The 27,448-nt window shown below is 43.5% G+C and overlaps 2 protein-coding genes across 2 annotated transcripts in view; both read left to right on the top strand.

Moving 5' to 3' along the window:
• Positions 1–4,317: 4,317 nt before the first annotated feature.
• Positions 4,318–10,288, top strand: LOC140378038 (V-set domain-containing T-cell activation inhibitor 1-like). Its single transcript, XM_072463667.1, has 6 exons — positions 4,318–4,395; positions 6,711–6,774; positions 7,639–7,962; positions 8,022–8,261; positions 9,925–10,197; positions 10,245–10,288. Exons 2-6 carry the CDS (start codon positions 6,711–6,713, stop codon positions 10,286–10,288), a joined length of 945 nt encoding a protein of 314 aa, XP_072319768.1. The 5' UTR covers positions 4,318–4,395.
• An 8,772-nt stretch (positions 10,289–19,060) lies between these two features.
• The window catches only part of LOC140376999 (uncharacterized), a 90,481-nt gene continuing 82,093 nt past the window's right edge, over positions 19,061–27,448 (top strand). The window contains exon 1 of the mRNA XM_072462246.1: positions 19,061–19,137. Coding sequence (XP_072318347.1) covers positions 19,086–19,137 — 52 coding nt within the window. The 5' untranslated portion in view covers positions 19,061–19,085. The remainder of the gene's footprint in view (positions 19,138–27,448) is intronic.

Below are 27,448 nucleotides of genomic sequence, written 5' to 3'. Positions count from 1 at the left end.
ATCGCGTCGGGGACCGTCTCTCTGGACTGGCAGACCGGGGTGGTTCTTACTCTGTTCAAGAAGGGGGACCGGAGGGTGTGTTCCAACTACAGAGGGATCACACTCCTCAGCCTCCCGGGTAAGGTCTATTCCAAGGTACTGGAGGAGAATCCGACCGATAGTCGAACCTCGGATTCAGGAGGAGCAGAGTGGTTTTCGTTCTGGTCGTGGAACACTGGACCAGCTCTATACCCTCCATCGGGTGCTCGAGGGTTCATGGGAGTTTGCCCAACCAGTCCACATGTGCTTTGTGGATCTGGAGAAGGCTTTCGACCGTGTCCCTCGGGGTGTCCTTTGGGCGGTGCTCCGGGAGTACGGGGTCCGGGGCCCTTTGCTCAGGGCTGTCCGGTCCCTGTATGACTGGAGCAGGAGCTGTGTTCGCATTGCCGGCAGTAAGTCAGACCTGTTCCCAGTGCATGTTGGACTCCGCCAGGGCTGCCCTTAGTCACCGGTTCTGTTCATAATTTTTATGGATAGAATTTCTAGGCGCAGTCAGGGGTCGGAGGGTGTACAGTTTGGGGACCACAGGATTCCATTTCTGCTGTTTGCAGACGATGTTGTCCTGATGGCTCCATCAAACCCGGACCTGCAACATGCACTGGGACGGTTTGCAGCCGAGTGTGAAGCGGCTGGGATGAGAATCAGCACCTCCAAATCCGAGGCCATGGTTCTCAACCGGAAAAAGGTGGCCTGCCCTCTTCAGGTGGGTGGGGAGTCCTTGCCTTCAAGTATCTCAGTGTCCTCACGAGTGAGGGAAGGATGGAGCGTGAGATCGACAGGCGGATCGGTGCAGCGGCTTCAGTGATGTAGTCGCTGCATCGGACCGTTGTGGTAAAGAAGGAGCTGAGCCGAAAGGCAAAGCTCTCTATTTACCGGTCGGTCTACGTTCCTACCCTCACCTATGGTCATGAGCTTTGGGTAGTGACCGAAAGGACAAGATCGCGGATACAAGCGGTCGAAATGAGTTTCCTCCGCCGTGTGGCTGGGCGCTCCCTTAGAGATAAGGTGAGGAGCTCGGCCACACGGGGGGAGCTCGGAGTAGAGCCGCTGCTCCTTCACGTCAAGAGGAGCCAGCTGAGGTGGCCATCTGTTCCGGATGCCTCCTGGGCGCCTCCCTCGGGAGGTGTTTCAGACATGTCCCACCAGGAAGAGGCCCCAGGGAAGACCCAGGACACGCTGGAGAGACTATGTCTCTCGGGCTGGCCTGGGAACGCCTCGGGATCCCCCTGGAGAAGTTGGAGGAAGTGTCTGGGGAGAAGGAAGTCTGGGAGTCCCTGCTCAGACTGCTGCCCCCGCGACCAGGCCCCGGATAAAGCGGCAGAAAATGGATGGATGGATGGATGTCCTACCTGTTTGCTGTTTATGACGGACGAATCTGCGTTTATTCTGTACATTCTTTTACTCAGTCGGTCCATAAGAAACCATAGAAAAACAATATCCACTTGTACTTTTCCTGAAGTTGTCCGATTTCGAGATATTGTCAAGTAAACAAAGTTTTCTTCAGTGAAAATATTCACACAAGGCGCATTTCTCCGTCCATAACAAATTACTTGTTTGACTTATAAGATGTGTTTGGCATCAATCTTTTCTTCAGACTGTTAGCTACAGAATGTGACCATCCACGTTTCTGTCCACGGGTTTGTTTTTTACAGCCTCCGCAAAAAAAAATGGCACAGTTGGCACATATTTGGATCACTTCCGAATATACTTTTTGATACAAAAAGGTCAACAGCACAAAAATGCCTATTCCTAGAGATCTGAAACTTTACGTAGTTGTTGTCAACAAGATAAACAGCATGTACAGTGAACAGCATATGCAAACAATGAAGTATGTCTTGCTTAGGACCTTTACAAATTTACAATATTCAGGCGAGACTAAAAAAAATGATGTTTTGTTTATGTTTGGGCTTCTGTAGTGTAAGTTAGGGTTAGGGTTAAGCTGAAGCCCTGACAGTGTTCATATGCACATCTGCAGAAACTAGAAGGCCTAAGCTTTTTAATGATGTATCACACTTGCATGTGGAACATAAGATCATATTTTAATAAGCAATGCCATTTGGGTATGTCCAACCATTGTGCACAGGGCGAAATAGGCGGATGGTGACAGGTTAATGCCATCCTATCAATTGCACATTTGGCATTTGTTTATTATAATGCTTTACAGTAATCAAGCGTCACTGTGGGGGCAACTGTGACTTTGAAAAAAAATCTTTTCATGGAAGGCAGCGTTATTAACAGCCGTCATGAATGCAAATTTATCTTTTAACCATATACATTTTAGCGACAAACCATTAAGCAGAAGCTTCTCTTCGGAAAATCAGACCAGAACAATGCTGCGCTAAATTGAGTATTCAGTGTATCCAGGCTGTGATTGATGATTGAGTAATGAGTTAATCCCCTGAGTCAGGGGATTAACTCATTTCATCATTTATATATGATATTATATTATATATATATATTATGTCAGGGCCCCTGACATAATATGAACTTGGGAAAATAGAGAATATGTGGGAGAATTCATGAACCCCACATCAGTAGCTACAGCAATATTTCTACCATCAGCATTTGTAGTCTTCACACGTAAAAGGAGGATCAAATCATTTAGATCTGAATCATCTTCAGCACTGCCTGTGATGTGACAATACGTCTGGAGGAATCCAGTCCTGTCTTTACATATTATTTTGTTTGATTCTGCAAAAGAGCCATGTTAAAAAATGTCTTGAGGAACAAAACGTGTCCTTTGTCTTGCATCTGCCTGTGAAGCTCTTTCTAATTCACCCTCTTTTAGCTCTTTCTATGCTTTTGCTTTTTAGAATAAAAATCAGAATCAGAATCATTTTTATTGCCATTTTTGGTGAACAATACACAATTTTTTTTTTTTTTCGACATCAAGGTGCAACATAGAACATATGAAAATAATAATACGTGTAAAAAGAATACTGTGCTAAATGTGCTAAAATAAAATGAGAGTATGCAAAATAAAATGTGTAGAATGTGAGTAATTTACAAAGAAAATAACAACAGGATCAGAACAATAGTGCCACATTGGCCGTGCAAAACAGATGAGAGGTATTTACATAAGGAACTATGACATTTTCATGAATCCAATGGCAGCGGGAAAGAAACTGTTCTTGTGGTGAGAGGTTCTGGTCCGGATGGACCGTAGCCTGAGGGGAATGGCTCACTAGTCCATGTCCAGGTTGAGAAGGGTCAGGTGAGTCCTGGAGACGTACATGTCCATCAGAGATGGAAGTCTGCAGACCTGTTGGCTCTGTAAGTGAACTAGGTGATAGAGCGAACAGGAAGTGGTCTTTTTACACCCCAGAAGACTGCTAAACTGTTACCCTGGTTTTTAGCTATTTGTAATTTGGTAAATGCAGTTCTTATAACGTTTGTTGTTGTCTCACTTGCTAATCCAACAGTAACACTAGAAAGGTTCACATTGTTGATCAAGCAGAGATAACTTTAGCCATTATGTCCTCTAAAATGTGAGCTTTGGGCTAATTTAGGAGAAGTACAGACTAATTTTGTTCCAAAAATGTGTAATCAACGGCACTTTGTACATTTGTGGAGGAGAAAGAGACTGTGCTTTTCTGAATTTAACACAACACTCTGGATTTAACACAATTCAAATTTTTCTGCTACTGCTGCTTTTTTAACATCGCAGCGGCTTTCAGCAAGAGACTTTTCAGATTGATTCATGTGAAGAACTCAGAGACACAGATCTGGAGTGAGACGGGGTCAATTTCAGGTACAAACTAAATGTTTCTTGAGTTGTTTTGGTCTGTTATCAGACGTTGTCATATTTCAGATTTATTTTGAATAATGGCCCCACTTTCTGAGGCGAAAATGAATTTAACTTTTATTTATTTATGCTGACAGAAGTTGGACGCTGTGCCAGTTTTTGTTTCATGTGGATAGATCCAGTAATTCCACGTATGCACCATAAACCTGGTCAACAAGTTTGACAGTTCAACATTAATCCTGATCCTTCCACAGAACTCTGACTCGTCTCAGCTCGTGACGTCACGTGAACGCAAAGCTCCAGGTTTAACTTTGAATGTGAAGTCAGAAGTTCACATTCTTTGCAGTAAAACTAGGTTTTAAGACACAACGTCGTTCTCACTTTGCCTCAAACATGACACAGAATCTATACATGGAGTTTGTTGTTCTTCCGGAGACAAAACACTTGGATCAGGTCCAACCTGCCACACCTTCTCCTCTGCTCTAACCCACAGGCCAAAGTGAAAGTATTCAGACAGAAAGGGAAGAGGAAGACACAGCCTCAACGGATCCGTGCGAATATTCACCTATAACACCTTTTCTACAAACTACAGCGTCTGGGGACTTTCAGTGGTAAGTGAAGTGTGAATGTGAAGTGTGAATGTGAAGTGTAATGTTAATTATGAAGTGAAGTGTGATGGGCTCGACAAACGACAGCAACAATCATCACAGCAGGTTTAAAATGGGTCACAGCGATGACCTGCAGTGACAGCTTCACATGCTCTGCTGCAGATCGTGAATCAGGGGGAAATGTGAGGTTTTAAGAGTCATATTTCAATGCATTTCAAGTATGAAAAGTGGCGTGGATGAATTGTCACAAGGGGTTTTGTCTTCATAGAAAAAAAAAAAGCTGATCAGGGGCAGAAGGCAGTCACTTTCTTTCAGATTCAGATTCCAATATTTTTGTGAAATACAAACTATGAAAATTGGACAAATGTGAGTATTTTTCCGTCTGTTTTTGCCTGGTCCTGTAGCTCATTGCTGTGTCAAAGAAATTCTCTGATTGGCTGCTGTGTGGGCGGCAAGGATCACGTCACATGCACGTCAACATGCACGCCAACATGCACGAGCGCAAGGTTTTCTCGTGCACAACTTCCACTTGTCGCTGACCTGAGGGAGACTGGCGAGTTTTGCATTGTCTCACAGGTTCTGTCGCGTGTCGAGCCCGTGGACCTATTATATGATCTGGATAAGGCACGCGCACTCTGCCCGCGAGCTGAATTGAGTAGTGGCTGCTGCGTGGTACTGCAGCCTCACGGCCGGACCATTAAAGAGTTTGGCCTGTAAATTTAGCAAAAGTGCTTAATTATTTTTCGTCAAAAAATAAAATAGAAGGAATATCACTCTTTAACCGTTTCTAAAACCCTTTTAAAAATCCTTAAAAATAATTTCTTTGACATCACGGTGAAGGGTGTACGCTCACTGACCGCGCACGCAACCCTCGTGAACGAGCCTCAGAAGAGCATGTGTCGGAAAACAGAAATGTAAACATATTTTAAAAGGCGTTCCTTTGGCACGTTCTTCAACTGTTAGGGAAACATGCCACTGGAAGTACCAGTTTTCCCATCACAGGCTCATCACACCTTCATGAAGCAGTTGTTCCACCTTCATCTTCTGTCTCTCCCACTTTATATGCACCATCTTCAACTTCTAGTGTCAGTCCTTCTTTTTCACTCGTTCAGCTCTACAAGATGCTTCCACTTGATCTTTCCTGTTGAGGTCTGCAGTGTTCCTCTTTCAGCAAGTATATTTTAGAACAGCTTAATCATGTGGCAGACATCTAACCCTACATGGAAAAAAGAGTTATTGTCCGGATGAGGAGAGGTCTGCTCCAGAGCCGTGAGCCTGGAGAAACGCCATAAAGAGCCATCGCCCTGATACTGTGCAGGCGATGAAGGCGTTCCTCACCTGTTAGTGACTCTATAAAGAAATATGCCACTGGAAGTACCAGTTTTACCATCACAGGCTCGTCACACCTTCATAAAGCAGTTGTTTTATGTACTGTATCATTCTGTTATACTTGATCCCAATCATCGTCTCTGTTTCTCCCTGTTTAGCATAAAATAATAAAGTCATTATTTACAACAGGTGGAGCATAAAATTGCCAGGTAGGTGTGGTCCTCCATAAAGACCAATCAACAATTTTGAAGAAAATTATACCCCTCTCTTTGCTATTATAAAAAAGATATTGAAAAATGTACTCTTATTTTATACTTAAGTCTAAGTCAAAGGATTGAAACTATATAAATGAATGTTTTGCCCTAATTTCTCCATCTGTTCCAGGCTCTGCCGATTTCCCTCCCAAACTGACTGTTTGATGAGTGGAATAAAACAATTTAAAGATTTATGGCAAGAAAAAACACCTCAAATCCCATTCAAAACCCCAGAATTATCAAAACAAACCGGAAATGTTCAATGTACTTCGACTGTTTTTGACACTGCCATCACACTCAAATTTAGAACCATGTATTTGGGCCTCAAAACTCCTGCCATGGACGCAATACATTGATACTTTTGGAACATACTATTGGTGGTTGGAATGAAAGAAAAGAAAGAAAAAAAAAAAAAACATCATCAAACAAATGACTTTCGGACTTAATTTAGAAATGGACAAAATTGACTCTGGACTATTATTTTAATATAAATATGGCATGATTTTGTTTCTTTGATGTTTACGTAAATGTTTAATTGTATTTTATATTCACTCTTCAGAGACAGATCGGGGGTTGAGTTTGTGGAGGTTCTAAGTCTGTTTTTTCCCCAGAGTAACTTGAGAGCCTTGTTCTAGTTTCATGTTTGAGTGAATCGTCCCAATCACTGTTCATGACGTTTGAATGAAGCTTCTGAAGTGAAACACATGAACAAGTTTGTTCTGTTCCATGTTTCAGATGAAGCTGTGGATGTTTCTGCTGCTGCTGTGGAGCTCTGCAGGAGGTCAAGACCAGACCACAGGTGAGTCTAAGACCAGACCACAGGTGAGTCTAAGACCAGACCACAGGTGAGGCCACGACCAGACCACAGGTGAGTCTAAGACCAGACCACAGGTGAGGCCACGACCAGACCACAGGTGAGTCTAAGACCAGACCACAGGTGAGGCCACGACCAGACCACAGGTGAGTCTAAGACCAGACCACAGGTGAGTCTAAGACCAGACCACAAGTGAGTCTAAGACCAGACCACAGGTGAGTCTAAGACCAGACCACAGGTGAGTCTAAGACCAGACCACAAGTGAGTCTAAGACCAGACCACAAGTGAGTCTAAGACCAGACCACAGGTGAGTCTAAGACCACACCACAGGTGAGTCTAAGACCACGCCACAGGTGAGTCTAAGACCAGACCACAGGTGAGTCTAAGACCAGACCACAGGTGAGTCTAAGACCAGACCACAGGTGAGTCTAAGACCACACCACAGGTGAGTCTAAGACCACACCACAGGTGAGTCTAAGACCAGACCACAGGTGAGTCTAAGACCACACCACAGGTGAGTCTAAGACCAGACCACAGGTGAGTCTAAGACCAGACCACAGGTGAGTCTAAGTCCAGACCACAGGTGAGTCTAAGACCACACCACAGGTGAGTCTAAGACCAGACCACAGGTGAGTCTAAGACCAGACCACAGGTGAGTCTAAGACCAGACCACAGATGTATACTATAAAAGTAAAGTGTTCTGATTGGCCGATAGGGCCTAAGTCCCTTCAGTCATAAACACAGCTAAATGTGAACATGTCAGAGAAGAGGCCTCTGTGAATATGAAAGTGTTTCACCTGCAATCTATTATTTATTTCAATTTTGAACTGTATTATTGTCTCTCCTCAGTGGTTCCTGTGACCTGTGTCGTCATGGAGACCTGTGTCCTGCCCTGCAGCTTTACACCTGGTGATAACTTAGTAATCCAGTGGCTCAAAACCAGAGAATTAGGGTTAGAAGAAGTAGATTATTTGGTTCATTTTTACCCACCTGGTTCAGTCCAGCAGGACGCAGCCTTTAGGGGGCGCACAGCTCTGTCTCCTGAGGAGATGTCCAGAGGAAATGCCTCTCTGAGTCTGACTGAGGTGAGAGTCCAGGACCAGGGGAAGTATCTGTGTCAAGCCATCACAACGGACCATATGGCGAGGCAGTGGATTGAGCTGAGAGTGAAAGGTAAGAAAACGTCTGTGAACATAAATGTAGAGGTCACTGAGGTGCTCCTGTGTCTGCAGCTCCTGTGACGGCCCTGACCATGGAGCAGAGAGAAGGCCTTCTGGTCTGTCGCTCTGAGGACATCTACCCTCAGCCCAATGTGAGCTGGACTCCTGATGCCAGGCCCCAAACGCTGGTGCAGGAAACACAGAACCAGCTCTACTCCGTCAGCAGCTCGCTCACCTTTGACCCTCTGCAGCAGTACACCTGTAACATCAGCACACGCCACAGCTGGAAGAGCGCCACCTACAGTCTGCACTGTGAGGGTCCTGTTCTCTCTGCCATTTGTTTTTAGCCCAGTATCACAACAGCAGTTTCCTCTATATTTTTTTGACCATCTGTTTAACCAAACAAACCGATGAAAAACTATCCATGACAAAAGGTCAAGGTCAAGGTCAAGGTTAAGATACACTTTCTCAGCGCACATTGGACCATGAGGCAAGTCCTCTGACCTGCCTCGTGGTCCAGTGTGCAGCTCTTTAGGCTTCAGCACAACTCTTATGTGTTTGACCTTCAGATGACTCAAATGAGACACAGTGTGAGGAGAGGAAAGGCGTTGGTTTGAGCAGGTTATTTATTCGTGAGTTTGTGAGAGACAAGAGTTTCCCTAAAGAAGCAGAAGAGGAGACAGAAGTTCTCTTCCTCTGCGCTCGTTTTCTCCTCAAACTTTACAGCTTGTGTCTGTGAGTAAAGACACACTCTTACACTAAACCTGACGCGTTACGAGCGATTGTGATGACGTCACGTCTGGCTGCAACAGAAAACACAATGCAATGCACCAGTGGAGCTAATAAACAGTCAAATCTCCAGATCTGAGGTCACCATCTTCTGTTTTGTCAATTGTGGTTGTGGGCAAAGACATCGGGGGTAAAAGTTTTAACACTCAGATTCACTTCAGTGTCAGTGGAACAAGAGACACAGCCTCACATCAGCCTCTATCGGACTGGACAGTCAACAAGCCCCTAAAACTGAACTATTAAAGCTCACTAAGCACAAACATAACAGCGTTACACAGTGGAAATCACTCGTGATAAAAGTTTGAAACTCACTGAAGTCTAATGTCGGTGGCAGCAGTCTCTGCTCCACTTCACATTAAACTAACAGGTTATGTCAATATCAGCATCGCTCGTAAGACATATTATTTCTTCTGCTGACAATCCCTTTGCGTTACTGAACACAGGAACAGAATCATCAAAATATCAAATTAACAAGCAAAGTGAATGCAACTGAGCTTTATTTCTCTTTAAGTTGAGAGATTAGCACAATACAATGTCATACAATAAACACGTGAACAACATGAGCAGCGACGCACAACAACAAAAGCACTTGTTTTAGCACAAAATTGTGGTTATGACGAAGGAGAAGGAGTTAAAAAAAACTGCTTCTGAAAGTGTATTTCTCTTGAGGACAAAACTCCCAGTCACTAGCTGCAGTTCACATGCTCAACACGAGCTCTGGGATTGTGCTGACGAGATGAGACGTGACCAAACCTAACGCTAAAGTCACTTGAGGAGTACTAGTACTAGTACGCTCCTTGTTACTCCTTTAACTCCTTGTTAAAAGTAATTTGAGTTCTCTAATGCGTTAGCCCCAACTCTGCCCTGAAGACAGCTTTTCTGCTGCGTGAAAAAATCTGTCCCATCTTTATAAAATATTATAAGCCAATAAATGCTATGATGTAATCTGAAACTATACAAAGAGAGCTTTACGCTCATGGACGTCAGGCTGATGTGTCCAGGACTGTCATGGTCGTCTGCACATGGAGATCGAGTAGATTCTATTTGACACATCATTGTGTGATGCACAAGACGGATCATTTGATCTGGAATCAAAGACAGAAATCTTTCCACTGGCCCTCAAAACTCTGCTGACTGAGGCCATATCTTATTGTGATAAATCCTACAGCTGTATTTGTGTTTTCAGCTCCAATCGAGATGTCTAGACACGTCACAATCCCCTGCACGACCTCCGTGTCTCCAGTGAAGAGGCTGGTGTGGACATTCAACTACATTCAGCCCATTGTGACTCAGAGCGGTGCAGATGTGGTCTATGCTGCTCCCTGGAGGAAGTTTGTGAAAGGTGTCTCAGTGTGGGGTGGTCTGAGTCTGCAGGAGCTGGGCCCAGAGCAGGAGGGTGTGTATCTGTGTGAGCTGCACACTGACTCACACACACACTTCTCCAGGACAGAGCTCAGAGGTGAGTCCAGCACAACTGCAACTAATGATTCTTTTCGTGAGATCCAGGGCCCCACCAGCCCTCTGGGGATTTTGAAGTCACATTACAATGAACAAATATTAAGGCAAGGCAAGGCAAGTTTATTTGTAGAGCACATTTCATACACAAGGCAATTCAAAGTGCTTCACAGCAGGAAAAATGCATTCAAATCACAAAGAAATTACAGAAACAGAAATACAATAAAATATCAATCCAACTGATTGTCTAAACTAATAAAATCACAAACCAAAGAGAAGAGTGCAAAGAAAAAATCCTTTCAGTCATATGCGCAGCTAAACAAAACTGTTTTTAGCTTAGATTTGAACATTGTCAGAGTAGAAGCCTGTCTCACATCTTCAGGAAGACTGTTCCAGATTTTAGCTGCATAAAACTGAAACGCAGATTCCCCATGTTTTGTCCTGACTCTGGGCACCAGCAGGAGGCCGGTCCCTGAGGTCCTCAGAGTCCGAGATGGTTCATATGGCACTAACATATCCAAGATGTACTTTGGTGCTAGGCCATGGAGAGACTTGTACACAAGCAGAGCTGCTTTAAAGTCTATTCTCTGGGCCACAGGGAGCCAGTGCAGAGACCTGAGAACAGGACTAATGTGATCATACTTCCTGGTTCTAGTCAGGACCCGAGCAGCAGTCTAATCTACTGGAGACAAACGCATGGATAAGTCTCTCCAAATCTGGTTCTGACACTATATTTTTGATTTTGGCAATGTTTTTTAGATGGTAAAAAGCTGCTGATGTTATTGATTTGACGTGGCTATTAAAGTTCAAGTCTGAGTCCATTATTACCCCCAGATTTCTAATTTGGTTTGTAGGTTTTTGAGCGAGACTCTGGAGTTGACCGCTTACACTTTCTCTTTGTTTCTGTGGGCCAAAAACGATTATTTCAGTCTTGTCTGAGTTCAGCTGGAGAAAGTTGTTTTGCATCCACAAACTGATCTGTTGGATGCAGTGACAGAGTGAATCTACTGGTCCATAGTCACCTGCCGATAGTGAAACATAGATCTGAGTGTCGTCTGCATAATTGTGATAGGACACATTTTCACTGCAGCATGTAGAGGTTGAACAGAAGGGGACCCAGGACTGACCCTTGGGGCACTCCACAGGTCAGGGTCATGTGGTCTGAGACACAGCTACCAATTTCAACAAAGTACTTCCTGTCTTCCAGATAGGACCTTAACCAGTTTAGGGCAGTGCCAGTGATGCCCACCCAGTCCTCTAGTCTCTGTAAGAGGACCCCATGATCGACAGTTTGTAATTTGTAATTATTATTATGAGATCTAGAGTGTGTCCTTTGCTGTGGGTGGGGCCTCTCACATGCTGAGTAAGACTGAAGGTTTCAAGGACAGCATCAAGCTCTTTAGCGTTTCTGTAACAAATATTATCAACATGCACATTGAAATCCCCTGTAATGACCAAACCATCAAAGTCTGTGCATACGACTGAAACATCTCAGTAAAATCATCAATAAAACGTTAGTGCTGGAGAGGCTTGTATAAAACAATGAAGAGAATGGATGGAGACCGTTTTAGCTCCATTTTAAAGGATACAAACTCAAATGATGAAAACACCCCAAAAGACAACCTGCGGGTAATTATTTCATTTCTAAAGACAGCACAGACTCCACCCCCTTTTTTGTTTTCTCGTGTTTCAGATTCAAACTTAAAGTTGGGTGGAGCAGATTCTATCAGAACTACATTTCCTTTGTTTTTATCAAGCCATGTTTCAGTTAAAAACATAAAATCAAGATTATAAGAAGAAATAAAATTATTAATTAAGAGAGATTTGTTACATAAGGATCTGACATTTAGCACAGCAAGTTTCAGACTAGTTTCAGTGGGACTGGGCTTTATCTTTTCACAGGGAATATGAATCACATTTCTCAGATGGGGCCTGACTCGCATTTTGTTTTCCCATCTGTGTGATGATGTGACTACAGAAATAGCACTAGGGGGGGCTCTTTTTACATAGGGCCCCGGGTCGGTTTGATTTTTAATATGACAATAAGTCCCGGCAACGCTGAGACCCAGTGCATCCTATCTATGGGAGATACCAGGTGAAAGGCGAGGTTGGATGGGTGGTGGGGCTTTTGTAGCCAAGGAGAGTTTGGGACCAGGTGAGAGGCGAGGGGGGATGGGTGGTGGGGCTTTTGTTGGTGTAAAGGATATTTTTTATGAGTAACCAACAGCAGAAACAGCTTGAGCTCTATTTGTGAATTAATCTGACAATCCACAAGAATACAATGATCTACAGTGGGGTGTCAACATTTGACGTTTTATTCCAGTCTGCCAAACATCTCTAATTCATCTTTATTAATTTATTATAGATATAGTAGAAAAAGATTCAGTTGTAGTCATCTGGACTCTGCTTTTTTGCAAAACAGTCCATCACTTTCAACTATCAGTTTACAAAAGCTTGAAAAAGAGGAGGTGATAGCTTCTGTATTACAATCTGTATCCTGGGGAAGCTATTCCATGCATTTATGGCCTCCCTAAATCCACAAAAGAGATGTTCCACTCAGACCCATAGTGTGCAGCACAGATTCCATCACATACAATGTGGCCAAGCATTTAACAACCATCTTGGCTCCATTGGTGGGGAACTAAGAACATCATGTAGAAAACACACATCATTTTGTGGTCAAAGTGACGCATCTCCAGTTTGACCCAGATGACCTCATGGTTTCATATGATGTTGTGTCCCATTTCACCTGCATCCTGACCTCTGAGGCAGTAGCAGTGGTGTGACCAGACTGCAGGAAGACACCACCTACAGGGAAGGACCAAACTGACACCTGAACACATCTGAAAACTGCTGTCTTAACACCTCTTACTTTCAATTCCGGGGACAGTATTACAGACAGATTCATGGCTGTGCCATGGGCTCTCCCGTCTCCCAAATAGTGGCTAACCTGTACATGGAGCACTTTGAGAAGAAGGCACTGGCCTCCTTTTCAGACATTGCCCCAAAATTTGGTATCGCTACTTTGATGATACAATTGATTACAGTTTAAAATATCCCGCTCTCTCTCTGTTGTGCTTTGAAACAGCCAATACATCCATGGAAACAGCACAGGGGGCTAAAGTGAACGGCACACGGAGCTAATGCTGCAAAATGACAAAATGCAGAGCTACAGCTCAAAACAGCAGGAACAAGTTAATTATTTCAAGTTAGGCCTTAGTTATTTTATTACTTGATTTACGGATCCGCCGCACTTAGATTATTGATTTCTACAACATAAATAAAATAAATTATTATAGATTTTTTAAAATTAAATTTAAAAAACGGTATTAAGTCAAAAGATAAGAGCGCGTGAAGCAATTTCTCGCCAAACTCCTGCGGAAGTAATTTATTTTGGAAAGCGTTGTTGTGACGGAGGGTGAGAGTGCGTGCGCACCCTTCTCTCTGTCTGCTGCGCGCCTTCAGCGCGTTTTGCTGTGACTGGGTGGGTGGGGGAGGCTGCACACTTAAGTGTCAGTTCTGTCTGTCTAAAACATGCTAAATCTACTGTTACACGCTCCTGCGCACCGCGTTCATTCTGACAAGTTAATTAGTCCTTTATATATATTCCTTATTTACAAACAGCACAGTTTGGACTGAAGTGAAATGTTGCTGTTTTGGGGACAAATGAATGTGAAATCAAGAATAAAATGTGTTATTTTTATTTTTTTTATTTTTTTTATAATTATTCTTATTAATTAATTAATTAATTAATTATAACATTTATTTTAAAAATGATTTAATATGCTTTTTAATGGTTTACGGAATGTACAAAAAATATAGTGATTACTCGATTAATCGAAGAAAGAATCAATAGATTACTCAATTACTAAAATAATCGATAGCTGCAGCCCAACTTGATTAGTCTAAAGTGCCACTTTGACGCTGATGATTTGATTCTTTATTGTTGTTCAACTTTAATTTATAAGACAATAAGCAGTTTACTCCTTATTTATGCTCTGGTTTAACATTTACCGTTGTTTGTTGGCGTTCAGTTATGCTCCTCCCACAGCATGGAAGACTTTTCAAACTGAACTGAAACTTTTTGAGCTGGTTTCTTTGGGGATTTTTCTTGTGGGGATTTTTACTCTAATAAAAAGAGAACACTGAAGTCTTACGATGCTTTAACTGTAGTAGTGTATTTGACATGTTATAAAGGTGTATTCACGCGTCAGGTCTGTGCAGCGTCTGCAGTGTGAAGAGAAAGCGTTGGATTGAAGTGAACGACACAGAATCAGCTTCACGTTTCCACATGTGAAGACTGTGACCAGTCGCTGTCGTCTGCCACGGAAACTAGAACAACCAGTCTGACTTATTTTCTCATTTGTCTTTTCAAATGCAGGTCCAAATATACCTGTGATTGTTGGCTCTGTGGTGGGGGTCGTCCTCCTCTGTCTCATCATAATAACTTCCTTGATGGTGTGGATGAACAAAAAGGTTAAAAAGGTGAGAAGACGCACCTTTTGACTGAATGAACTGGATGTTCTAGAGTCCATTAGAAACATGTTCAGATGAAATCTTTGTTTTTCAGTTTGATTCACTTGAAGCTGAACCGTAAGTGAACTTTGTTTTACATCAAACTTCTTCTTGTTAGTCTAACTTCACTGTACACTGTCTATAGAAAACTCAAATATGTTTGCATTTGTTTTACATCTTGTGTGTTTCAGGCTGGTTCCTTTTCATCCCAGAATGTGTGAGTTTTACTTGATAGATTCACATTGTAGATTAATGTAATTCTCACATCAAGATGTTTTGTCTGTGTTTCAGATTCTCGTGAGTTTTCTCTAGATCCAAACACGACTCACAGAAAACTCAGACTGTCTGAGGACAATCGGACAGTGACCCACGTGAAGGAGAAGCAGGAGTATGAAGATCATGAGGACAGATTCACAGACTGGACTCAGGTCCTGAGCTCCACTGGCCTGAGGGGGCGCTGTTACTGGGAGGTGCAGTGGAGCGGGACGTGGGTTTCTATAGCAGTGAGTTACAAAGGAATCAGACGAAGAGGAGAAGGAACGAAGAGTGTGTTTGGACAGAACGATCAGTCCTGGAGTCTGAATTTCGATGGAAAAAGGTGCTATGCTCTTCACAAAAAAGATCAAATAAAAGTGGATAAGGTCCACTGGGATGTGGGCGTGTCCTCTGGCAGAGTGGGCGTGTACCTGGACACAGTAGCCAGGACTTTGACCTTCTATAAAATCGGCTCTAAAGGAAAATCATTACGCCTCTACACCTTCGACTCCTCCGTCTTCACTGAGCCTCTGTTTCCAGGGTTTGGACTTCCACCTGGTTCTTCTGTGACTGTGGTGGACAGTCAAACTGAGGTAAAGCCCCCAATAATCCAAGACATAAAGAAATGTGAGTATTCAAAAATCATGTCATTATTAAGATTCAGGAAGTGATGTCATCTGTCTGTGTTTCAGATTCTTGTGAGTTTTCTCTAGATCCAAACACGGCTCACAGAAAACTCAGACTGTCTGAGGACAATCGGACAGTGACCCACGTGGAGGAGGAGCAGGAGTATGAAGATCATGAGGACAGATTCACAGACTTGACTCAGGTCCTGAGCTCCACTGGCCTGAGGGGGCGCTGTTACTGGGAGGTGCAGTGGAGCGGGACGTGGGTTTCTATAGCAGTGAGTTACAAAGGAATCAGACGAAGAGGACAAGGAACGAAGAGTGTGTTTGGACTCAACAATCAGTCCTGGAGTCTGTGGACCGATGGAGAACTGTACTTTGCTCTTCACAACAACTTTAAAAAAAAAGTGGATGAGGTCCCCGGGGATGTGGGCGTGTCCTCCGGCAGAGTGGGCGTGTACCTGGACACAGTAGCCAGGACTTTGACCTTCTATAAGATCGGCTCTAAAGGAAAACCATTACGCCTCTACACCTTCTACTCCTCCATCTTCACTGAGCCTCTGTTTCCAGGGTTTAGACTTCCACCTGGTTCTTCTGTGACTGTGGTGGACAGTCAAACTGAGCCAAGCCCTGTTGTGATGGACGACATAGAGGAGGAGGAGGACGTAGATGAGAGGGAGGAAGAGGAGATGATGTTATATTAGTTTGGAAAAATAAGTTTCTATCTAGAAATCCTGCTTAAACTTGCCCGTTTGTTCTGGTGCTGTTAAACTTCCCTGAATCAAACTGCTCTTTTAGAGGTTGGTCTGAAACAAGAAGAAAATGTGTCTTTTGTAACAGAACAAAGATGGAACAAAGCAGTTAACTGAATGCTGCGTTCTGATTGGCTCAGGCAGAATAACAAGACAATCTTTGAAACCGAAAATGTTTTTGCTCATGAAATCTCATATGAAGCTGGATATAGTGTGACCAGGAAAAACAACATATGAATAACTCACTTCTTACCAAAACAGTAAAGTACTGTACTGTATATAATGTTTGTACTGTGTATAATGTTTGTACTGTGTATAATGTTTGTACTGTATATAATGTTTGTACTGTGTATAATCTTTGTACTGTGTATAATGTTTGTACTGTATATAATGTTTGTACTGTGTATAATGTTTGTACTGTGTATAATGTACATTTTGTTTATTACTGGCATTTTACACTTTTCTTGCGACGACAGTTGGAAACGAGCTAAACTACAACTATTTCACCCTGGAGAGACGCAGAGACCATGGGAATGGACTGTTTAGCAGCTTTATTCGTGAGTTATTTGGCGCTCAGACCCCGGCGGAAGACGTTGCAATCATGGGCACTCCATGATCTATTTGTATTAGATGTCTCCCCCCGGAGCCTGGAGACTGGTGGTGGTAGATGTGAAGACAAGGTAGAGGATGAGGGGGATGCAGAGGAGGAGCTGGGGAGGTGGTGGGTTGCAGTACGGTTTGAGCGGCCGAGCCATCTGCCTGAGGCTTAAATGCGACCGCCTGGTGCTGATTGGGAGCAGGGAGGAGTCACATGAGAGCGATGATTGGGGATGAGGAGCAGGTGCAAGGGCCATGGTGCAGACGCCCCCTGTCCCTACACCCTCCTTCTGTCCTTACACCCTCCTTCTGTCCTTTCACCCTCCTTCTGTCCTTTCACCCTCCTTCTGTCCTTTCACCCTCCTTCTGTCCTTACACCCTCCTTCTGTCCTTTCACCCTCCTTCTGTCCTTTCACCCTCCTTCTGTCCTTTCACCCTCCTTCTGTCCTTACACCCTCCTTCTGTCCTTTCACCCTCCTTCTGTCCTTTCACCCTCCTTCTGTCCTTTCACCATCCTTCTGTCCTTTCACCCTCCTTCTGTCCTTACACCCTCCTTCTGTCCTTTCACCCTCCTTCTGACCTGGGAGAGTCCATGGTGAAGTGAGGGATCTGACTCTCACAGACGGACAGGCCACGCCCGCTTGAGTGCGATGATGGCGCTGGGGAGAGGGGTCCTTCCATGGTGGCCTTGACGTAGATGGGTGGAGTTAGGTCTTCCAGGCTGAATTTACGCAGGCTTCATTACTAATACGTTTACAGAAATGTTGATTAATGTGCACTGCCCCGTTCAAATAAAGTCATAATGATAATAATAAATATAGTCCTCACCCTCTCTGGCCTCACCCCTCTGTCCTCACCCCTCTGGCCTCACCCCTCTGTCCTCACCCCTCTGGCCTCACCCTCTCTGGCCTCACCCCTCTGGCCTCACCCCTCTTTCCTCACCCTCTCTGGCCTCACTTCTCTGGCCTCACCCCTCTGGCCTCACCCCTCTGGCCTCACCCTCTCTGGCCTCACCCCTCTGGCCTCACCCCTCTTTCCTCACCCTCTCTGGCCTCACTTCTCTGGCCTCACCCCTCTGGCCTCACCCCTCTGGCCTCACCCTCTCTGGCCTCACTTCTCTGGCCTCACTTCTCTGGCCTCACCCCTCTGGCCTCACCCCTCTGGCCTCACCCCTCTGTCCTCACCCCTCTGGCCTCACCCTCTCTGGCCTCATCCCTCGTGTGTGTGGAGCGTGGGCAAACACAGACAGGTTCTGGTATTTGGAATCTGCAGGAGCATATTTTTATTAGTCGGGCCGCGCGCCGTCCTGTCCCAGCATGCTTTGTGTGCCTCGTGAATCAGGACACGCGCTCCTCTCTGCAGGCCCGCCCCCCTCACACTAGGGGGCGGGGTCACCACGAGCCCCCGCAGTGTGAATCTACAAATGACGATGTGAAATGATGAGAACATTTGTGTTTCATGATTCTGTGCATTATTTATTCAAGTTGAATCCTCTTCAGAGGTTAAGTACTCGAGTACTTTCCCGCTCTTCTGTCATTCTCACTCCATCAGGTTCTGCAGGTTTAAAGACTTTCAGTATAAATATTCTTACTCAAGGCATTTCTTGTACTTTGACTTGAGTACTGTACTGTTGAAGTAACGTTACTTGTACTTGAGTACATATGACAGCACTAATAACCACATGACTGACGCCATAATGAAGGGCCCCAGCCCGGAGCCCGGAGCCCGGAGTGTGGCGGGCCGGGGGAGGGAGGGGGAGGGGTCCGGGGGAGGAGAGGGCAGAGAAAGTGAGGAGAGATGTGAGGGGGAAGAAGAGAGTCAAACACCTCCTGAGATAAAGAGATCCTCCACCGCGCGTCCATCCGTCCACTCACGCGCTGCCCCGGGACTCACGGACCGTTAACGCGACCGATGCGCACGCGCTGTGGGAGCACGCAGAGTCCGGTGTGAGTGCAGCAGGTGTCCCGCCGCTCCGGAGGGTGTCCCGTGGGTTACGTGTGTCCCGCAGCTCCGGAGTGTGTCCCGTGGGTTACGTGTGTCCCGCCGCTCCGGAGTGTGTCCCGTGGGTTACGTGTGTCCCGCAGCTCCGGAGTGTGTCCCGCGTGTCCCGCGTGTTCGTGATGGAGCACAGACTCTTATGGACGCTGATGCATCAGACGTGGCTCCTGCTGCTGGTCACGCGCCCCGCATCCACGGCAGGTGAGGCGCGCGCCGAGTGCAGAATATTCATGCTCTGCAGATGTTTCTTATTAGACGACTGATTGATTGATTGATTGATTGATTCTACATTGGCGCGTGTTCATCATGTCAGCTGAAATGATTGAATGGATTAAAATAGTTATTTATGAGGTTTGTTTAAATGACCTGGTCCGAGTTGTAGAACATTATGTGGCTGTATTTTTGGAGAAAAGGTCTGAGTTGTAACATTTAGATGAATCCTGCACGAGGGAAGACGTTCTGGCGGTTTAAACTATCATTTCATAAATGAGGCTTGTCATTTCCTTTTATTTGTCTAATAATAATGTAAATAAGACATGATTGGTCCTTGTTGTGGAATAACCTCTGCACAGTAACATCAGAGCAGCTGCACTGGGGCCCCAGGTCCTGAGGGGCCCTTGATCATTGAGGTTATAGTGCAGTGTGTGTTGTTGTGTTTTTATTATGACTGAAGGAACTTTGCGGTGCATAATTCAGCGGCGAACTCACCTCATTATTTAAGCTTTGTCCGTTTGCTCCAGCGTCTGTGTTTTAATAAACGGAGTTATCTACGTCCAGGCTCCAGAACCCACACATTTTAGACACAACTGGCTTTAAAATGTCATTATTTAACTAAATTGTAAATAGTTTGACTTTTCTCAAAAACACAATGTCAGTTTTTGACTTTGACGGACGTGACCCGGTCGTTAGGTCTGAGCTCGTTGCCGGGTGCAGAGTCTGTGCACACGACACTCAGGTTCAGGCCTCTTTGTCCGGACTTGTCGCTCCATTCCTGCCTGAGCGCTGACAGGAGCAGCAGGGGAACAGACAGGACCACTGTCTCTGGAGAAGACTCTGGACTTTCTCTGGAATCATCTGGAGCTCGTGTCTCACAGCTGTGCGTCCGCTCTGAACGTCTGCTCTCATTCAAACACAAATGTACAGAAAGACTTTGAAGTCGCTGAAACTGAAGTAAAGAAACAACAGCGTGATTCTTAAGGCTGATTATTGAAGGGACACGACACGAGATAGGGTCGAGACAAGACCAGAGTTTGACATTATGTGAAGTTCATGTCACAAGATCTTGTTCGATCTCTAATTACTGTAATTGTCATTAAGTCTTCTCACCAGCTGGATTTGAAAAATAACTTCATTAAAAGTTGTATTTAAGGTGACCATCGTCCGCATGTGAGATGGACCAAGCAGAAGATATGGTCCATATCTTCTGCGTGGTCCATATCTTTTACGTGGTCCATATCTTCTGCGTGGTCCATATCTTTTACGTGGTCCATATCTTCTGCGTGGTCCATATCTTCTGCGTGGTCCATATCTTCTGCATGGTCCATATCTTCTGCGTGGTCCATATCTTCTGCGTGGTCCATATCTTCTGCGCGGTCCATATCTTCTGCGTGGTCCATATCTTCTGCGTGGTCCATATCTTCTGCGTGGTCCATATCTTCTGCGTGGTCCATATCTTCTGCGTGGTCCATATCTTTTACGTGGTCCATATTTTCTGCATGGTCCATATCTTCTGCATGGTCCATTTCTTCTGCATGGTCCATATCTTCTGCGTGGTCCATATCTTCTGCGTGGTCCATACCTTCTGCGTGGTCCATCTCACTAACCTGATGATGATCTCCGATCAGAAAAACGGACAAGACATTTTCTTTTTCTCTTCATGCGTTTGCTCCACTTTGACCAGCCGCCTGTCAAGGGCATTAGCAGAGTGACACATGGGGTCACATGGGGTCACATGGGGTCACATGGGGTCACATGGGGTCACATGGGGTCAGGGCGTGAAGCCTCGAGTGTCATCCACACCTGGCAGGCAGAATAAAACTTCTCTTTCGTTTAAAAGTCCCACAACCTGGGCCGATGACCTAGAAACAGACCCTCACTCAGATCATCAGTGTGTCATTGTTCCTCACTCAGATCATCAGCGTGTCATTGTTCCTCACACAGATCTTCAGCGTGTCATTGATCCTCACACAGATCTTCAGCGTGTCATTGTTCCTCACACAGATCTTCAGCGTGTCATTGTTCCTCACACAGATCTTCAGTGTGTCATTGTTCCTCACACAGATCTTCAGCGTGTCATTGTTCCTCACACAGATCTTCAGCGTGTCATTGTTCCTCACACAGTTCTTCAGTGTGTCATTGTTCCTCACACAGATCTTCAGTGTGTCATTGTTCCTCACACAGATCTTCAGTGTGTCATTGTTCCTCACACAGATCTTCAGCGTGTCATTGTTCCTCACACAGATCTTCAGTGTGTCATTGTTCCTCACACAGATCTTCAGCGTGTCATTGTTCCTCACACAGATCTTCAGTGTGTCATTGTTCCTCACACAGTTCTTCAGTGTGTCATTGTTCCTCACACAGATCTTCAGCGTGTCATTGTTCCTCACACAGTTCTTCAGTGTGTCATTGTTCCTCACACAGATCTTCAGTGTGTCATTGTTCCTCACACAGATCTTCAGTGTGTCATTGTTCCTCACACAGTTCTTCAGTGTGTCATTGTTCCTCACACAGATCTTCAGCGTGTCATTGTTCCTCACACAGTTCTTCAGTGTGTCATTGTTCCTCACACAGATCTTCAGTGTGTCATTGTTCCTCACACAGATCTTCATGTGTCATTGTTCCTCACACAGATCATCAGTGTGTCATTGCTCCTCACACAGATCTTCAGTGTGTCATTGTTCCTCACACAGATCTTCAGTGTGTCATTGTTCCTCACACAGTTCTTCAGTGTGTCATTGTTCCTCACACAGATCTTCAGTGTGTCATTGTTCCTCACACAGATCTTCATGTGTCATTGTTCCTCACACAGATCATCAGTGTGTCATTGCTCCTCACACAGATCTTCTGCGTGTCATTGTTCCTCACACAGATCTTCAGTGTGTCATTGTTCCTCACACAGATCTTCAGTGTGTCATTGTTCCTCACACAGATCTTCATGTGTCATTGTTCCTCACACAGATCTTCATGTGTCATTGCTCCTCACACAGATCTTCAGTGTGTCATTGTTCCTCACACAGATCTTCAGTGTGTCATTGTTCCTCACACAGTTCTTCAGTGTGTCATTGTTCCTCACACAGATCTTCAGTGTGTCATTGTTCCTCACACAGATCTTCAGTGTGTCATTGTTCCTCACACAGATCTTCAGTGTGTCATTGTTGTTCTACAGAAGAATGAATAAATGTCAGTGTCCAGTGTGAGTTATGACGTCAGTGGTGTCCAGAGTGTAGTCGGTCAGAGCTCTGACCGCTCGGCCTCAGGTGTTTTAGAGCCTCGCCCAAACAATTACTTAGCACGCTGCAGACGTTTAGCTCGCTGCTGCAGACATTTAGCTCGCTACAGACGTTTAGCTCGCTGCAGACGTTTAGCTCGCTGCTGCAGATGTTTAGCTCGCTGCTGCAGACGTTTAGCTCGCTGCTGCAGACGTTTAGCTCGCTGCAGACGTTAAGCTCACTGCTGCAGACGTTTAGCACGCTGCAGACGTTTAGCTCGCTGCTCCAGACATTTAGCACGCTGCAGACGTTAAGCTCGCTGCTGCAGACGTTAAGCTCGCTGCTGCAGACGTTTAGCCCGCTGCTGCAGACGTTTAGCTTGCTGCTGCAGACGTTTAGCTCGCTACAGACGTTTAGCTCACTACAGACGTTTAGCTCGCTGCAGACGTTTAGCTCACTACAGACGTTTAGCTCGCTGCAGACGTGTAGCTCGCTGCAGACGTGTAGCTCGCTGCAGACGTGTAGCTCGCTGCTGCAGACGTTTAGCTCGCTGCAGACGTTTAGCTCGCTGCAGACGTTTAGCTCGCTGCAGACGTGTAGCTCGCTGCAGACGTGTAGCTCGCTGCAGACGTTTAGCACGCTGCAGACGTTTAGCTCGCTGCAGACGTGTAGCTCGCTGCAGACGTGTAGCTCGCTGCAGACGTTTAGCACGCTGCAGACGTTTAGCTCGCTGCAGACGTGTAGCTCGCTGCAGACGTGTAGCTCGCTGCAGACGTTTAGCTCGCTGCTGCAGACGTGTAGCTCGCTGCAGATGTTTGCAAAAGAAAATCTTAAAGATCCATGGACAGATTTCCTTGAAGCTGCAACATTCTAAACAAACTAGACAATAAGATCACATAATTACAGGCATCTATAGTATACATATATTACACACATATATATAGTATACATAGTATACATATATACATATATTACACACATATAGTATACATATATTACACACATATAGTATACATATATTACACACATATAGTATTCATATATTACACATATATATATATATAGTATACATATATTATACACATATATAGTATACATATATTACACATATATGTATAGTATACATATATTACACACATATATAGTATACATATATTACACACATATAGTATACATATATTACACACATATAGTATTCATATATTACACATATATATATATAGTATACATATATTATACACATATATAGTATACATATATTACACATATATGTATAGTATACATATATTACACACATATATAGTATACATATATTACACACATATAGTATACATGTATTACACACATATATAGTATACATAGTATACATATATACATATATTACACACATATAGTATACATATATTACACATATATATATATATAGTATACATATATTATACACATATATATATAGTATACATATATTACACACATATATAGTATACATATATTACACACATATATATATATATATATAGTATACATATATTATACACATATATATATAGTATACATATATTACACACATATATAGTATACATATATTACACATATATATATAGTATACATATATTACACACATATATAGTATACATATATTACACACATATATAGTATACATATATTACACATATATATATAGTATACATATATTACACACATATATAGTATACATATATTACACACATATATAGTATACATATATTACACATATATATATAGTATACATATATTACACACATATATAGTATACATATATTACACATATATATATAGTATACATATATTACACACATATATAGTATACATATATTACACATATATATATAGTATACATATATTACACACATATATAGTATACATATATTACACATATATATATAGTATACATATATTACACACATATATAGTATACATATATTACACATATATATATAGTATACATATATTACACACATATATAGTATACATAGTATACATATATACATATATTACACACATATAGTATACATATATTACACATATATATATAGTATACATATATTACACAATGGTACAGTAATCACCATTCAATCATTAATAATTCCTACTGTAGTAATGTTGTCTTGTACTAGAGGAAACTGGATGAACAAAAGCCTTCAGAGAACTTTATTTAAAACAGTCCCGTGTGTGGAACATGTGACTCTGCACATTGACCTGCTCTTAACAACGCTCTGCCTTTAGTTCTAATGCAGTAACTCAGTTTCATGTCTTACTTGCTATATTCAATTAGGATTTTGTGTCATTTAGTAAAACAAAATCTACTTTTTAATGACGTTACACTTCTGTTACTTTCTTCGCTCTCCGGGTTTTTCACGTCATGTTTGTCTTTAACGTTGAGACTTAATCATTTAAATCGCAGTAAATCGCAGTAGAAAATGTTTTAAGGTTGTTATAAACACTCTCTTTGCCTTGAGCTGTCATTATTGACTGAATATGAAGGTATGGTCTCTACACAATGTTCAATGTTTTATTCAAATAAATATCAAACGCATGAGTTATAAATAGTATAAAAAGCCCCCAAGATTGACTAAAGCTCTTTGAGGCCTTATAAACCATGATGCTGTATATTAAACACCATTGTATTTGAATTGTGCTTTAAATGTAGCCAACACTGTATAATGTTTGACTTTCGAAACTAGCTTGGACTTAGTCTGGTCTGGTGTGGTCAGTAGTGGTCAGTAGTGGTCAGTAATGGTCAGTAGTGGTCAGTAATGGTCAGTAGTGGTCAGTAGTGGTCAGTAGTGGTCAGTAATGGTCAGTAATGGTCAGTAGTGGTCAGTAGTGGTCAGTAGTGGTCAGTAGTGGTCAGTAATGGTCAGTAGTGGTCAGTAGTGGTCAGTAGTGGTCAGTAGTGGTCAGTAGTGACCAGTGATTAGTGGTTTGTCTTGGCCCCGCCCATGAAAGGGAGCTCTATAATCTCATAAAAAACAATAACATTGACGAATGAAAGTGTTGGCTCTGGAACATCCTTCTGAAGCCTGAACAACATTAGGGCCGCTGTGTGCGTTGTAAACGGATGGTGAGCACATGGCGTGACATCATCTGGAAGGGAACCAGAGACGCTCCGCCCACATTGGACTTCATTAATATCTTCTTAACGAGGCCAGCTGAGTGTTCACTGGAACTGGAACTGGATCTGAAACTGGAACTGGATCTGGAACTGGATCTGAAACTGGAACTGGATCTGGAACTGGATCTGGAACTTGATCTGGATCTGGAACTGGAACTGGAACTGAAACTGGAACTGGATCTGGAACTGGATCTGGAACTGGATCTGGAACTGGATCTGGAACTGGATCTGGATCTGGAACTGGATCTCCTGCTTAAACAGTTTAAACTCCTGTTTCCAGTTTAGGAACAAAAGCTGAAGTTTGTGACTTTGACTCTTTCATTGAGTCAAATGTGAGAGTGACATGTTTGAGGCTCGCATTAGTCACAGTTAGTGTTGTTACTAAAGATGAAGACGTGAGGTATTTACACTGGGAATGATTATCTCTTAACATTTAGCTAATGTCGGTGAATGTTTGTGTGGCTCCAAACACTTGTATTAAAACTCCCCTTTGTCCTCATCTGCCTTTGACCTTAACGTTAACACATGTATAATCTGTTTGTACGAGTTTTTTTTATGAGTGTTCAGAGAAACAGACAAGGATTGTAGGATGATTCAGTTCATCGATAATGTGATTATTCCGGTCACGGTAAAATAATTGGGACAATTTTAGATGTAAAATTAATTCATTAATTTAATCAATTCAATAAACAAAACACATCTAATAATCCAAAATAAATACATCTACATAAAGTACTTTTTTATCTGGTAGTTTTTGTCACATTCACTTGATTTTGTCTTGCAGAAAGTTTGATTTAAAGCCGGTCGCACTCGTGAGGAACAGTAACGTCAGAAAATGAGAATCAATGAAAATAAATGTTTCTCTTGTCATTTAAAGGCGCAATGGACGATTTTTCGGCGATTTGAGAACGCAGGCGGAAGTGCGCATGCGCACTCCCCCGTGCGGACTGATACAACACACACGTGCGTTTGTTTATTAGCGCAACGGAGCGCATCGCATCGCTCGTCTCCCGTAGATTTCTGTCCACTTCTGCGTCAGCTCGAACTGTCTTTCTCCGTCTTCATTTTGCCCCGTACACTGAGGGAACTATATTATGATAGATCAATGCGCTTAGACACGCGGAAACGTGGGGACGAACCGCACGCGGCTGCAGGTGAGCGATAGGTGCGTTTTATGATTGATACGTGGCAGGACAAATGGACAGTTCACGCCACGAGGAAATATGATAAAAAATTTGCTGAGAAAAATCGTCCATAACACCTTTAACTGAAGTTCACTTTTTCAGTGTTACTGTGGGCGGAGACTTTTCTACCAGTTAAATATATATCTGCATATATGTTGTTTAGTGCATCTCCTAAAAGACTGAACTGTGCTGTGATTCACTGTAAAATGCTATTTTCCATACTTTGACCAACTAGATAAAGCGGCTGATGGAAACGCTCTAAACTAGGGCCAAGTAGGGCGGAGCCAGGTAGGGCGGGGCCAGGTAGGGCTGTAGAAATTGCCAAATGTATGTGTTTATTTTATGATAATTGAGCTCATATTTGCTCAGATATTGCAACTCTTTGAAATGGGACAATGGCACGTGTCGTAGGCGTCTCAATTGGGACTAAACCTGGACTAAACCCAAAACTAAACCTGGACGGCCTAAACAAGGGCGCGAACACGACCAGACCAAGTTCACAAAAAATACAAACTTTCCCTTTACGTGTCTTTATGGAATAAACCTAGAATCAGAATAAATAGGTCTGTTTCTCCCCGTGTCTGGGGGGGGGGGCTTCATCCAGGCTCTCCGGTTTCCCCCATCATCCCAAAACATGCTCCAGGTAAAATCCTCCAGTGAAGGTCCTGACCAAGACAAGATCTGGAGTGACCACTGCTCCTGAGGTTGTGGTGACGGATGGGTCAAATGTAGAGGACACATTTTCC

Source organism: Eucyclogobius newberryi, unplaced genomic scaffold (genome assembly GCF_026437365.1).
Source record: "Eucyclogobius newberryi isolate DKJ021-1_F unplaced genomic scaffold, fEucNew1.0.hap1 SCAF_4, whole genome shotgun sequence".
Classification (NCBI taxonomy): domain Eukaryota; kingdom Metazoa; phylum Chordata; class Actinopteri; order Gobiiformes; family Gobiidae; genus Eucyclogobius; species Eucyclogobius newberryi.
Note: the sequence above shows the minus strand (reverse complement) of the source record. Positions and strands in the feature narration are given on the sequence as shown.

Coding starts and splice junctions, on each gene's coding strand:
- LOC140378038 (XM_072463667.1), top strand. CDS start 6,711: ATGAAGCTGTGGATGTTTCTGCTGCTGCTGTGGAGCTCTGCAGGAGGT. Junction 6,775..7,638: donor AGGTCAAGACCAGACCACAG/GTGAGTCTAAGA, acceptor GTCTCTCCTCAG/TGGTTCCTGTGACCTGTGTC. Junction 10,198..10,244: donor CTCCAGGACAGAGCTCAGAG/GTGAGTCCAGCA, acceptor CGTGAGATCCAG/GGCCCCACCAGCCCTCTGGG.